The sequence below is a fragment of the Pterocles gutturalis genome, unplaced genomic scaffold, assembly GCF_000699245.1.
Source record: "Pterocles gutturalis isolate BGI_N339 unplaced genomic scaffold, ASM69924v1 scaffold22185, whole genome shotgun sequence".
Lineage (NCBI taxonomy): Eukaryota > Metazoa > Chordata > Aves > Pterocliformes > Pteroclidae > Pterocles > Pterocles gutturalis.
Genome location: NW_010141398.1, coordinates 5,144 through 19,933, shown reverse-complemented (window position 1 = coordinate 19,933; position 14,790 = coordinate 5,144). Strand labels below are relative to the sequence as shown.

At 40.7% G+C, this 14,790-nt stretch overlaps 1 protein-coding gene across 1 annotated transcript in view; it reads left to right on the top strand.

Moving 5' to 3' along the window:
* The first annotated feature begins 1,052 nt into the window (after positions 1 to 1,052).
* DDX42 (DEAD (Asp-Glu-Ala-Asp) box helicase 42) overlaps positions 1,053 to 14,790 on the top strand; it is a 16,206-nt gene continuing 2,468 nt past the window's right edge. Inside the window, 16 exon segments of the mRNA XM_010084017.1 lie at positions 1,053 to 1,273; positions 1,558 to 1,708; positions 2,319 to 2,380; positions 3,416 to 3,452; positions 4,882 to 5,031; positions 5,314 to 5,418; positions 6,013 to 6,132; positions 7,197 to 7,373; positions 7,870 to 7,998; positions 8,831 to 8,930; positions 9,574 to 9,621; positions 10,163 to 10,260; positions 11,087 to 11,363; positions 12,007 to 12,233; positions 13,499 to 13,609; positions 14,397 to 14,498. Coding sequence (XP_010082319.1) covers positions 1,053 to 1,273; positions 1,558 to 1,708; positions 2,319 to 2,380; positions 3,416 to 3,452; positions 4,882 to 5,031; positions 5,314 to 5,418; positions 6,013 to 6,132; positions 7,197 to 7,373; positions 7,870 to 7,998; positions 8,831 to 8,930; positions 9,574 to 9,621; positions 10,163 to 10,260; positions 11,087 to 11,363; positions 12,007 to 12,233; positions 13,499 to 13,609; positions 14,397 to 14,498 — 2,115 coding nt within the window.

Here is a 14,790-nt window from a genome sequence, read left to right as displayed (position 1 = left end):
AGTCCCAAGCTGGTAAATGTTCTGCCCAGACAGCAGTAGCAGTATTTACTCTGAGATTGTTTTGAGATTGTTTCTCTTGACAGTGAATTCTGATCTCATTGGAGATCACTGAATGTGAGGATTTGTTTAATAAGACTTGTAGCCTTTGAGCCATCTAATTAGAATGCACTTGAAAGCAGTGGGTGTCGTACTGGCTTTGGCTGCCTTAAAGGTGTGACTTACTTGACCATGCCGATGAAATAATTCAATTACTTGGAATGGGAAGTGTAAATCTTAGTATATCAGTTCAGTCTGCTCTTCATCTAACTTAGAAAGCCAAGTTCTGGGCAGGGATGTTATATGGAGTATTTAAAATGTGGTTTGAAAGATGTAGGTAGGAGAACATATATATGGCTAAAGATGCTTTCTGAAAAAGAAGAGGGAGTTGACTTTTTGGCAGAGGTCTGCCTTGTAATGGAGCAGTGTGCTGCGTGCTGCTGGGGGCCTGCTTTTCTAGGTGCCTGGATTGCAGTAGTGTGGTGTTTACAAAGCCATGAAACACTCAGGAATGGGACCATATGAACACGCAAAATATGTACCGAGTTGACTTTTCATCTCTTGTTCCTCCTGACATTCAAAGTTCTGGCCTTGGGTTTGTTTGTCTCAGATTGCAAAACAGACAAGACAGGTAACATCTTAAATACGCTGAAGTAGTCACTGACAGACACGATCTGTTTTGGCAGACAAACTCAAAGTTCTGGCCTTGGGTTTGTTTGTCTCAGATTGCAAAACAGACAAGACAGGTAACATCTTAAATATGCTGAAGTAGACAAACTCTCTGTTTTATTCTTTTTTTTTAATTGAGGATTCATACTTATAAGAAAAGAACAAAGCCCAAATCCTTTTTGGGAAACAGATCAAACTCTTGACAGTCACATTTCCACAAGTCTCTTTATCATGACTGAAGTAATCCACTTACAGGAAAAACCATGACAATGATATATAAGAGCCTAAAGCAGAAAGGGAGTTCTGATTTTGTCTGTTCTGATTTTCACAGATATTTTGAGGACATCATGAATTGGAATAAAGGTGGACCTGGTACTAAGAGAGGCTTTGGTTTTGGTGGATTTGCCATAACACCTGGAAAGAAAGAGGAGCCTAAGCTCTCTCAACAGTCTCATAGTGCTTTTGGAACAGCTGGTTCTTCTGCTGCATTTGCAAAATCTGGACCCCCTCAGCTGCCTTCTTTCTACAAAATTGGGTCAAAGCGAGCAAATTTTGATGAAGAGAATGCGTAAGTAGGGTTATTTCTTGTGTTTACTTAGCTCTAGATTTTAATGTTTTGAAGTTTCCAAGGTCAGGGAAAGTATCTGTGACATTTGTCTGTGAGACCCCACCTGGAGTACTGTGTCCAGTTCTGGGCCTGAACATCTCAACAAGTTGTCCTGTTTACACACTTTTATTATCCAGTGTGGGGAACTTAACTCAGAAACCATGAAAGACAGCACGGTGCTGTAGACTATATTTTTATAGTCTACAGCATATCTATATTATAGACCATTTTTAATTTCCTTTCAGGTACTTTGAGGATGAAGAGGAAGATTCCAGCAATGTCGAATTGCCGTACATTCCCGCAGAGAATTCCCCCACTCGCCAGCAGTTTCATTCCAAATCGGCAGATTCTGACAGCGATGACGATCCTCTGGAGGCATTCATGGCTGAAGTGGAGGCAAGACCCAGCTCGTGAAATGTTTATTAATTGTTGTGGCCATACTTCTCTTCAGTCAGGAGCAGGAAATGTCACTCATGGCTTTGGCAGCTGTATTCAGAATAAAAACTTTTGTTTTTATGTAAGATGCTGTGTTAATTAGAACTCAAAGGTGGATTAGATGGGGAGAGGGTAGATACAAGTTACAGCAGCTTAATTATTTAACTGTTTTGAGCATGTCAAGGCAATACAACAAAGAGCTTTGTGTGTCTCTGAATATGAAATTAAGGTTTTGTGCATTTTTCACTACCGGGATTGAAGTTATTTGTGTTTGTCATGAGCTGTTCCTTAGCTACAGCTCCGTTGTTAGCTGGATTCTATCACAGTGTTTTCAGGAGGAATGCGGAGAATGTATTTTTTCAACAGCATTGCTGTGAAGTTACACTATATGAATTTCAAAGGTATTAGTAGGAGAATTTATTTAGCATAATAGGATATGGAACAAGAGAAAGTTTAGTCCAAAAAGCGTTGTCTCTGTGGCACAGTGGTCTAGTTATGTAGGAACATTTTTTCCCTTCCATGTTTTATAATCTTGTTCTTTTTTAACCTGATAATTTTATGATCCTGTTAGGATCAAGCTGCTCGAGACATGAAGAGGCTTGAAGATAAAGACAAAGAAAAAAAGAACGTTAAGTAAGTTCTCTTTTATATTTCCCATGCCTGCCTCTGTCTTGTATGGTATTAAGAGAATTCCAGTGCATTTTGTTGATGATGATTGTTCTGTAGACAATATAGTATACACCAAGTAAACAGCATTAACGGGCACGTGATATCCCCCATGAGTAAAGTTCTGTGCAATGAAAAATGAATAATAGGAGGGAAGAATCCATAGTGGCATCCTGCAGTAAAATGTAACGACACAGAGTTGTCTCACGTGAGAAGCATTTCTAGGCCACACAAACTGGGACAGCACATTGTACTACTGCCACCTTCCAGATCAGCCTGAGCAGTTTTTCATCTTTCCCCATCCTTGCAGTGATCAGAATGGTTTGGTTTAAAATTGCATTTATGCAGGCAAAATAACTCAGTGCTGCTGTACCTGTAGTACTGGAGATTCTTCCAAGCTTGAACTGGGTTTTAAGACATTCCCTGGAAAGCTGATACATTAGGTAGCACGCGACAATTGGGGTACTAAATTTGGAGTTTAAAAACAGTTCACATTTTTACAGCTTATTGGTTTGTTTTGACCAAGGAAAATAATTACCCTGTAGATTCTTGATACAAATGTCAGATACTTTGGTGGAATTTGCATTGCATGGGGTTGATCAGATTATACATGGTCCCAAAACAGAACACCGGATCCAAATCACCAGCTGGGCAAGTTCTGAACTGGATTTGCACTTCCTGCCTCATATTCCTCTTCAGTTATGGGACTTCTGTAGCATCGAGAGCTTAGACCAGGATGATCTTTGATGTGGCTTCTACTGGGAAGACGGAGTCCTAATCTTTCAGTCTCATTAATAGAAGTAAAGAGAAGTCTTTGCAAGGGTCACTGTTATGGTTGGCACCAAATATGAAAACTCCATGGGCTGGGATTATAAATGTTACTGAGTTGCTAGTGTTGTGCCTTCCACGAAATATGGAGCTCAGCACTAATCAAATGAAAGTATGGAGCTGGGTATGTGGAACACTTGCAGGGAAGTTTTTTTTCTCCGCTTGTTTTTCCAGGGGTATTCGAGATGACATTGAAGAGGAAGATGACCAAGTGAGTTCCTATGCAGTCTTTCTATTTTCTTTTTTTTTCTCTTTTTTTTTTTTTTACCTTCCCTCCCCAGTATGTAACTACTAGGTACAAACAAAACTCCAGTATCATGCACAGTATCCGGACAATTCAGCTTTTTAGCGGGAAGCTGTAGTGGTTATCCTGCTGCCTCTACATGGTGTTTCACTAAAAGAAGGAAGAATATTAGGAGAAAATGTCTTTTTTACTCTAAGATTTTTTTCGGTCAATTTGAATTTCAGCTTCATGTAGAAGTTTCTCAGTATTTGAGGGTCTCATCCAATTTGAAATTAGAAGAATCAGCTGACATGGAGCACCAGTGAGAGGCTGTTCAACTGTGGAGAATATGTGCAGTGAAATTTCATGTCTGTTAAGGGCAGGAATCTGGCTTTTTGCTCTTTATTTTCAGAGGAGCTCCAGTTCTGATTGAGGATTGTAAGCATCGCTGTAATAGAAACAATAAACAAAGAGGAAAGACTTCATTTCAAAATGTAGCTTGCTATTAAGTTGTAATTAGTAATGCAAAGCAAGGAAGGGTTGTCTGGCCTCTAGGCCTTTGCCTCCAATTTGGTGAGTGCAGCTGTGCTAAAGTTTGAGCAAAGGTGACTTAAACTTGCAGACAGCTGGTGTTCAAGTGTATTGTATGGATATCTCTGGGATTGAGCGATAATTGGCCATGCAAATGAAAAAGCCAGATGAGTATATACATTTCTTTGTAATTGAACCTTGCTTTAAAAATCTGCTCTTAAATATCTGCCTGCAAGTCAAGCGAGACTGGTGTTTTCTCCAGGAGAATGTCTTGGTGTGCCAGTGAGATTCTGTAAGACACGTACAGATTTGTGAGCTGTGGCATGTTACAGTGGTGACAGTGACTTCTAACTTGGGCTTGTGTTGAAGGACTCTTCTGAAAGAGTTTTTTTCCCGTTTGCTGTTGTCTCTCTCACTGAAAAATAGATGTGTTTTCATTTCTTAGAGTCTAGTTAGGGGAAGTGGAGAAACTGTCTTTGGCATAGTGTGTTTAAAAAAATGTAAACGTCATCTGCTTAGTAACATTGTGCTCTTTGTTTAAAAACCTGCAGTGTTTGTACTTTATTCATGTGATTCGTAGATTCTTTTATTGTTAAAACATAAGTCTTGGTAGAAAGAGTTGTTAACAGACATGTAAGAAAAGAAGTTTGGTTTTTAAAATTTTGTGGTCTAACACTGTAGTTGTTTTCTTCATTTGTACTTATTGTCCTTCTTCTGGACATAACTGTTGGTATTTATTAGAAGAACCAGTTCTAGTGAACTTTTTTTTTCCCCTCAATGGTGGGTGTGAAAGCAAACAGCCATCTAGCATATACATCATTTAAACAAATGTAGCAGTATTTTTGCGTTCTGTTGTATGTGATTTTACTGATATGTTTTGCTGCAGGAAGCTTATTTTCGCTACATGGCTGAAAACCCCACTGCTGGTGTGGTCCAAGAAGAGGAAGAGGATAACCTGGAGTATGATAGTGATGGGAATCCAATTGCACCGTCCAAAAAAATCATTGATCCTCTTCCACCCATTGACCATTCAGAGGTAGGAAGTTTATTCCATGCTGTTCTGCCTGAGGCATTCTAGGAACAGGTGTTAAGAAGTAGATTGAAATATGGTTCCGTCCCTGTACTTCAGTGTTGGGAGCTAACATTTCAGTGCTGTGCCACCTGAGTTGTACTAAAGATCCTTCAGGTGGCTTCATATTAAACGCATGCTCTTGCAGATAATTAAGAACTTTTTCTCAAAAGGACCCTTGTCCTCCAAAACTAAGTGTACAGAGAGAGAATCTTGAGTCCTGGTCTAACTGAGTAATTGCCCTTGCAGATTGAATATCCACCGTTTGAGAAAAATTTCTATGACGAGCATGAGGAGATCACCAGTCTCACCCCGCAGCAAGTAGTGGAGTTACGTCATAAACTAAATCTCCGGGTAAGCTGGTCACAAACATATCCTCCTAGGATCTTCTTACTTCCATTTTTTTGGACTATCTTAGTTTTAATGGAGATTTTCACATGAAATTACAGCTGTTGAATACCAAGCCTCTTGGATGCCTTCAGTGACTTTGATTTAAGGGAACTTGGTTTTCCTCAGCAGTTCTTGAAAGTCTTCCCTGGACTTGTCAGAGCGGGCACCCAAGATTGCCAGTTGCATGGTTGCACTTGGACTAAAGAACTATGAATTGAAACTGAAAGTATTATACAGAAATTAATTCTGTGCCATTTGTGACGTGTCTGTTGATGCCTTTCTATGAAGGGAATTATTTGGAGAAGAAGGAGACCAGTTGTACAAGGAGGCAGATATGATGTTTAGTAGCTTATGTTGATTTGCAATTTATCTAAATTTTTATACCTGAAAGTCCTATTTATACAGCACATCTGGAATTTGCACCTAATTAAACTTGTCTATTCAAAAAATAAAAAGCCAGTTTTGAAGGTAGAGAGACACCTTTTTCCATTTTTTTTACAGATTACTCTTTGTTTTTCTCTTACTGTTCATTAACAAAGATATGTTTCTGTTTCTAAGGTCTCTGGTGCTGCTCCTCCGAGGCCTGGCAGTAGTTTTGCTCATTTTGGGTTTGATGAGCAACTTATGCATCAAATTAGGAAATCTGAATATACCCAGCCCACTCCTATACAATGCCAGGTGAGTGTTGTTACATCTCAGAAAACATGCGAAGGTCCCTAGTCCATGTGAGGATGTATACAATTCTGGTTTCCTATATAGAGCTGTCACAGAGCAGAATAATCTGTATTTTTCTAGGAAAATAGCATTGATATGTTTTATATAGAAGTTTACCAACTTTTTTTCTTGTTAAGTGACCACTGTAAATATATCCATATTCTTGTCTTCATTTGTCTCGTGGTGAAGACTGGAGAACATGTAAGTGGCATCTCTTGCTTGTAGGAGTGTAGGAAAGATTTTTTTTTTAAAGAAATTACGTTAAAAATAACCACAACAGGAGCTGAGTAAAGACCCATACATTAACAGCCTTATTCCTTTGAACAGCATGTATTTGAATGTCTTGTAACTAGAAGACATATCCAACAAGGCATTTTTAAAATTTCTTTTGGCAGATAATAAACGCCCTGAGCACTGGACTGTTTAACTGGTCATTCCTTGGAGAGCTGTGCATGCAAAAGGGATTCTGCTGCATGCGTAGATTGATTACCCTGAGTAATTAAGATTATCATTAATGTCATTATAACCACACCACTTCAGATGCTTTTCTTGAAGTATAAAAAATGTCATGGTGCTGTGTCCAAGGGAAGGGTGTTAGGACCTTAGTCCGTACTATTTGTAAGAAGCTGTGGTTGAGAGGTGCTTATAGCAACGGTAGGGATGAACTGAGGACTCCAGCACTCAGAGTGGGTACAGAAAGAACAGGCTCAGAGAACTTGTTTTTAGCATTCTTACAGCTGGGCAAGATGCATTTGTGGACATGTAAATATATCCTTGGGATGTTGTACTGTGCCCAAACATTGATTTCATATGGGACACCAACAGTCATAACACGGTAATTGCTTCCAGCCCTTAAAACAAACAAATTCAGAGCTGAGCTTGGCAATAAAACTGTGAAGCATCAACGCATGTTGCTGTAAGTCCTCTATAATGTGCTTTTCTCTTGTTATCTGAGTTTTCATGTAATGTCTAGCACAAAAATATGCTCAGGTAGGCATACTATGGGTTTAGAATCTCCTTATTTTTAGGGTGTTCCGGTTGCACTAAGTGGTAGAGATATGATTGGCATAGCGAAGACTGGAAGTGGAAAAACAGCAGCTTTCATCTGGCCGATGTTGATTCACATCATGGATCAAAAGGAGCTGGAACCGGGGGATGGTCCCATTGCAGTGATCGTGTGCCCGACCAGAGAGCTTTGCCAACAGGTGGGTGTATAGTAAGCATATATGTGCCATACAGTGTTCTTACAGAAGACAAAATTCAGGGCAGAAATTGGCAGAGAACCTCAGTAAACTGTTTAAAAAAACTACTCTGTGCATTAGTAGCACACCTCCAATGTAAGCTCACAATTCTCTCTTACACCTCTTTTTGTTGAAGGATCACAACAAATCTGAAATTTTTGCACAGCGCTCCCATATTATTTCTAAGTGTTAAGAATACTGTGGATGCATTGCCACAAATTGTATGTGCCAAAGGATGGATGGAGCCTGCAGGTTAAATTACAGTTGGATGCCTAAATAGGTTTCTCAAATTATTGGAAATTATCCAAATGTATTGGAGTATTCAGCCCTGAGGATTTCTGAATAATTTCATTGTTAGGTGAAAAGTGGATTTCAGGAGCTGGACTGTAGTTCCAAGGTTGGTATATTTTCTCAGATCTGTCTAGCCTGAGCTGTGATGTGTTTTGTTTCAAATTCTCAGATCCATTCTGAATGTAAGCGCTTTGGTAAGGCATATAATCTGCGCTCCGTAGCTGTGTATGGAGGAGGAAGCATGTGGGAGCAAGCCAAGGCCCTGCAGGAGGGGGCAGAGATCGTTGTCTGCACACCAGTAAGTACCTGTATGCACACAGTACAATTTTTTTGTTGCTTAACTGAAAAATTCTAATACCATTCGTGATGCAGAGTTTGTTCTCTGATCACTGAAATCTAGGTTCTTCACAGGTTATCAGATGTTGAGAGCAAACATGCTGGGATTATTTCTGTCTCAAGAGAAATTGAAAGAGTTTGTTTAAGTATGATTTCCAATAGAAGAGCAAGCAAGGCCTGCTTGAATCAGTGTCAGTTGTGTGCAATACCAGCCTCTGATTGCTGAGCCTTAAATTCATGAAGAAAATTCCCAGAATGTCATGAACTTGAGTGCCATCTTACTGAATCAGTGTAGAGCCCGTGGCACTAATACTGAAGAGCTGAAACCCTGAATCAGAGTGGGTGTTGATGCTGACCCAGTGATTTAGATGAGCACCATTGCCAACTGATTTCATCTGTTGCCAAAACTAGTTACAAACTTGAGCAAAACTGAGCAACTAATGGCTGGAGGAAGTTTTATGGTGGCTATTTTCTGGGGTACTGGGCAAGAAAACAAAGCATGAAGAACTCCTGCACCAAATGTTATGGGATTAAGTAGCTAGTTCACAATTGAAATTTAATTGTAATGAAGACTATGGAGTTATAGGATCTCAGCACTGTTAGCCCTGTCTCAGCACCTTGAAAATCTGTTTCTGTGACTTGAATACTGACAATTCTAGAGTGAAGCCTTGAGATGTCTTCCGTTCTGTCTCTAGTAAATGAGGATAAAACGCAGTTGAGTGCTTGAAGGTTGCATATATTAACATTTGTCAGAATACGCTTTAAAACCTTGGCTTTTTTTTTTCTTTTAATAGGGTCGTTTAATTGATCATGTGAAAAAGAAAGCTACAAACCTTCAAAGAGTGACTTACCTTGTGTTTGATGAAGCTGACAGAATGTTTGATATGGGTTTCGGTATGTAATGAGCAAAGGCCACTGTTTTGGAAAGCAGCAGTGTCTAGTTCCCAGCTTAGTAGGACTGTTCATAACCCCTGAAAATTAAGGAAATACTTTATAGACAAAAGCCGTATTTCAGGGTCTAATATCTGTTGCTATAAAGAGACCAGCAAAGTCCTGTTGATGTTGGTTGCGGAGTAACTTCTGGCCAAGTCACTTCTGTGCCTTGGTTCTGTGTGTACAAACTAGTGGTGGTAGAAGAACTTTCTGCTTAATTAGAAGAGGTTTGGTCATTCAGATCCGATGATTTTGAATATGTGCTCAAGCATCATGGGACATAGCAAGGATTTGACAGTGCTATAATACTACAAACGGAGGGAGACACTTGTAAGACGTACAGGGTATGCACAGACTCAGCTAGGATCTTTGCTTATGGGACTTTTCGCTGAAGGAACTTCCAAAAGTTTCTTTCTAGAGCAAAGGAACTTCTGTTGTGCAGCAAAGAGCAGCTGGAAGTCACGGTACGACGTTGAACACTTAGTGAGAGGCACTCATTGATTCTATGGTTATTTGTTAAATAAAAGCAGTAAAGTTGCATTTTGAGTGATTCTAAACAATGAGCGTACAATGGTGATTGGAACATTTTCTCTCTCCTTTCCAGAGTATCAGGTCAGATCCATTGCAAGCCACGTGCGTCCTGACAGACAGAGTGAGTATAAGCAGGTTTCAAACTAAACTGAGAGTCAGAGGAGGCTATAGGGTGGGCTCCCCATCAGGAATCTGGAACAGAGATTGGATTGCCTCTTCTTGACACAGACACGCAATAAGACTTCCGCGAGAGTCCGCGGGTGTTAATTCTCAGCGTGGGCTGTGGGGAGGGAGCGCCTGTGAGGGTGGTTAGACGCCTGTGCTTGTTCGTCAGTCTGTAATCCCTCCACAGACTTCACTCGGGGAAAAGGGGATTAGCTGAATTAGTGTTAGTGTGCTTTGAGATCCTGTGTCCTAAACTGCCATGAAGAACGGTCACAGCAGTGCCACTTATCATCCACATCTTGTTTCAGAAATGATGAAATGTGTTTCCACTCTGAGATACTCTAGTAGCACAATTGATAATTTTCATTAGAACCAATAAAACCTCCTGTAGCTTCAGATCACTGACATCTCGTACAGTTGTGTAAGTCCTCATTCACAAGATCTGTACAGTGTTAAAGAAAATTTATTTTTCAAGGAGCTCAAATTTTTTCTTTTAGCCCTCTTGTTCAGTGCCACTTTCCGTAAGAAGATTGAGAAGTTGGCTCGGGATATTCTGATCGACCCAATTCGAGTTGTGCAGGGAGACATTGGAGAGGTAATTCAACTTTATTGCTGAGACAAAGGATTGAACCATTCTGCTTCTGTTTTCTGAAATTTATGTTAAACTGCAGTAGTTGTTTATATTTAAGAGTACATACTTTGTGCTTAGCAAAAAATCGTGAGGTTTTGGTTTGGTTTTTAGTTATATTTAGCTTTTTTTCTGCCAACAAATATTCTTGTAGTGATGGGAGGTTTCATCAAGGAGAGAAACAATGTTAATGCAATGATTGATCTTTTTTTCTTAGGCTGAATCCATGGGTATATCCTTTTGTTTTAGCTGAAAACTATAAATTACAGCTTTTGCAATGAAGGATTTGAAACTTAGGCTGTAATGTCTTTCAGCTGGTTTATGTGGGAATGTTGATTCTATACTTGCTTGACACTAGCAGCTGATCTATTAGCAGACTGGGGATTTGGCAACAAATTGAAGAAGTGGGCAGGTGTATACTTGCTGTGAAGAAACTTTGCTTATTATATACATGAAAACTTGAGAAATTTTACAAGATGCCTTCAGAACAGTCTTCTTTTAACCACTTCTCTGCATTTTTTATTTTTTTCATCCAGGAATATGAGGTATCCCTTTATAACAAAAAAATTAATGGCTACCTGAAGCCCCTTCTTTCTGGGAAAATGTTTTTCCTAAACATTGCTTAAGAAAAGAAGAGGTGAAACCTCTTTAAAGGACAATTTTGGTCCCTTGATTCTCCACTTTTTATTCTCACACCTAGTTTAAATTCCTCGTTTCATTCTGCCGTCTGTGTGTTTTTGCCATACTGTCCTTTCTGTCCTGCATTATTGCGTGTCTTTATTTTTCCCCTCAGGCAAATGAAGATGTTACTCAAATTGTGGAGATTTTCCCCTCTGGCCCTAGCAAATGGAACTGGCTGACTCGACGCCTCGTGGAGTTCACATCTTCTGGGAGCGTTCTCCTGTTTGTCACCAAGAAGGCAAATGCAGAAGAGCTGGCCAATAACCTCAAGCAGGAGGACCATAATCTGGGGCTGCTTCATGGTGACATGGACCAGAGCGAGAGGAATAAAGTCATTTCAGAATTTAAGAAGAAGGGGATCCCCATACTGGTAGCTACTGATGTGGCAGGTATGTGATGTTCTAAGAAACAGCAGCTCATACAAGTTGTGGATATCAGCAGAAAGGCTAACACGTCAGTGGAAGGCAACAAGATTGGCCTCCACACCTCCTGGGCACTGGGTTCCAGCTGTTCTTTCAGAAGTACACAGTGTTAGCAAGGGGGTTTGTTTTTAAAGTCTTTTAATGACATTTAAATTACGGTCTGACATATTTTTTGATATACAGAAAGAAAATAAGCTCTTTAAATAGTTGCTGTTCGTTAATCAGCTGAGACATTAGGCGTGCTTAAATTAAGAGGAAATGGACACACTTGAAGCCTTCTCTAGAGCAGCTTTTGTACCCAGATATTGAGCTGAACAAAGTGAATTTCAGCGTCTCTTCTTGGAATAGCAGTCATTTCAAGAGATCTCTTCCATCTCCAATCCTGTGAACTTGGGGATTGCTGTGACTTACACTACTCTTGGAGAAGATGTTGCAGCACTTAAGATAACAAAGAGTTTGAGCCTATGAAGGGTATCTTAACTGGGGTGTATTCTGTGGAAACTCCATTTGTATGCTGGAGCACGATGAAGTCGTATGCTGTCGTATGAGTGGGATTGCTTTAGTTCATTCAGGATAATCGCACTTATCGCTCTGTTGTTCTTGATTACAGCTCGTGGGTTAGATATTCCTTCCATTAAGACCGTGATCAATTACGATGTGGCTCGGGACATAGATACGCACACCCATAGAATCGGCCGTACTGGCAGAGCAGGCGAGAAGGGAGTTGCCTACACTCTGCTGACTCCCAAAGACAGTAACTTTGCTGGTGATCTCGTCAGAAATCTGGAAGGCGCTAATCAACATGTTTCCAAAGAGCTGTTGGATCTAGCAATGCAGGTATGCACAAGGAAAACTCCTTGAGTAGAGGTAGGTTCCTTCCATGATTAACACAAAATCAGGAGCTCAGGGACTCATTTCTGGCTCCCTCATGTGTTTGCAGTGACTTTTTGGCAACCTATAGTCTTTTTAGGTAGGCTTCCTAGTGTTTTTAATGGCCTGTGAAAGAATCCATGAAGCCACAAAGATTTTTGGAACACAGTATGTAATCTGTTTTGGGGTCAGGCACTGCCTAGGAAATCAGGAGCTGTAATCTGGCTGATGCCAGCAGAGCGCTCTGGTGTCTCATTACAATCAGATTTTCAATGTGCACTTGTGGCAGGCACTTGGGAGATGCAGCTTAGTTGAAAGTTAAACTAGGAAATAATTATGGGAACGTTCCCTCAGTGAAACGGTTGTTGCGTGATCATTATACCTGCTTGGCAGTGCTGTCTGGCAGGCTTGCTATATATAGGTATGACGCAGAGCTGAAGCAGTTGTACTTGAGCCACTGCGCTCGTCATCTCTTTAAGTTCTTGATTTTTGCTGCCCATGTAGCTGCAAGAGAGCAAAGGCTTTTTGGTAATTCCCAAATCCATCCCAAAAGATGGATTAGCATGCTTGTGGCTTCATTGCCAGGCAGCTTGGGCACTGGCTGCCGGAAGTAAATATTTTTTCTGATGTACAGAGGCGGCATTTTCAGAAGGGACAGAAATTTGTGAGGCGCAGAGCTCCACAGGCTGCCTTTGAGAGGGGAGCACAGAAGCTACATGACTTGGCTTACTGACTGCTTCAGGTTTGAAGAAACTATAGGGCATAAAAAGAGGAGCAGCCAACCATTATTTAAAAACCTGGTAACAGGAGGAGGTCTGGTTGAACTGCCCTTTCCCGGCCACTGCTTCTTGCTGAGAGAACCTCGTGTCTCCTTAGCCAGGCAGTGGGTGAAATCAGTAAAACCCAAGTATGAGCAAGTGCAGAGCTCCCAAGTCAGTGGCATTGGAGATTTTATTTATTCCTGGGTTTATTAGAATGCAAACCCCCGAAACTTTAACATGGGTGAAAGTTGAGGACAAATAATTAGTTTTCATTAAAAGCATTTGTAACAAAAAGCTCCAGACCCACATGACAGAACATCCCATCCCCTTGCAATAGCTGTGTTGTTGAATGGGACACAGTTTATTTTTATTTTGAGATGCTCAAAATCCTTCTTTTCTGAGCCTTATTACGTGCCTTTATGAAGCTTCTTGTTCTCTGCATTGAGAAGCATTTGTCCTTCTTTTGTACAGAACCCGTGGTTCCGGAAATCACGTTTTAAAGGAGGAAAAGGCAAGAAGCTGAATATTGGCGGTGGTGGCTTAGGATACCGTGAACGTCCAGGTCTGGGATCAGAAAATTCTGTAAGTAGAGATGCTGAAGAAGTTGTCTACAGATTCTTGGAACTTTTAAATTTAGCATTGACTACTCTTTAATTTTAAAAAAAATTGTCTTAGTACTGGAGTATAGCCTCTGCTTTCAAAGGTTTTCATAGCTCGGAGAATTTAAAAATTTAGTATTAGGAATGTGTCAGGTGAAACTGTCCTGTGCTGTTATGCTGTTGTCAAGAGCTGCCTTCTTTAGGGCCAGAGTGATCCAGAAGGTTTGAAGATTTTTCCCAAAATAGACTGTCAATGCAAAATAAATGTTAATAAATTACTTGAAAAGCCATTTCCAGGCTGATTCTTGTCAGCAAAAAATCTTGCAGCATTAGGAACGCTTCCCAAGGTATGCCCATGCGAGGAAAACAGCTCGTTGCCAGTGTGTATGGGGACAGAGTTTAACTGCAGACATGTTGAAAACAGATCATGTTCAGCATCGTTCCAGAAGTCACGGCTGAAGCCTTGTTCACACTTTGTCTTGGCTGTGGCCTCTGAGGAAATCTCAGTTTGATTGCATTTTGCTTGTGCGTGTACTGCAAGGAGCTGGGACATGTGGTTGAGCAGTGAGTCACTCAGACTTGCTGCATCTTTTCTGTCCTCCTCAAGGTCGTGGGGCAAACTGTTTTGCTGCTCAGCGCTCCCCAGAAGTTTGTCATCCTGAGTAGATGTATTTCCTGAGTGCGGGGTCAAGATAGACCCAAAGAGCAGCTGAACTGAAAGGATCTGTGTTGGATCAGTCTCTCCAGTTGCCCTTTGTCTTTTTGTTTAGGACCGTGGAAACAACAACAGCGTGATGAGTAACTACGAGGCGTACAAGCCATCCACCGGGGCGATGGGAGACAGACTTACGGCAATGAAAGCAGCTTTTCAGGTTGGTTCCATCACTTGTACTCCCAGTTCTAACTCAAGAGGAAAGACCTTAACACTGAAAAATTTTACTACTGATTATTCAAGACAATTTATTTTTTTTTTCTACCCTGAAAATGCGGAAGGCCTGTTGACTTGAGGACAGTTGAGTTTGGTGGTTGTGGCCATGTCTCATCCACTCGGAGCACGCACTGAGTGTTGCAGCGCAGAGTGGAAGCATTAGTATGCAGGCTGGACAGAACATGGTTGCACAAAGTTAATTTGCCAAACTTATTTTCTTTTCTTCTGCTTCTTTG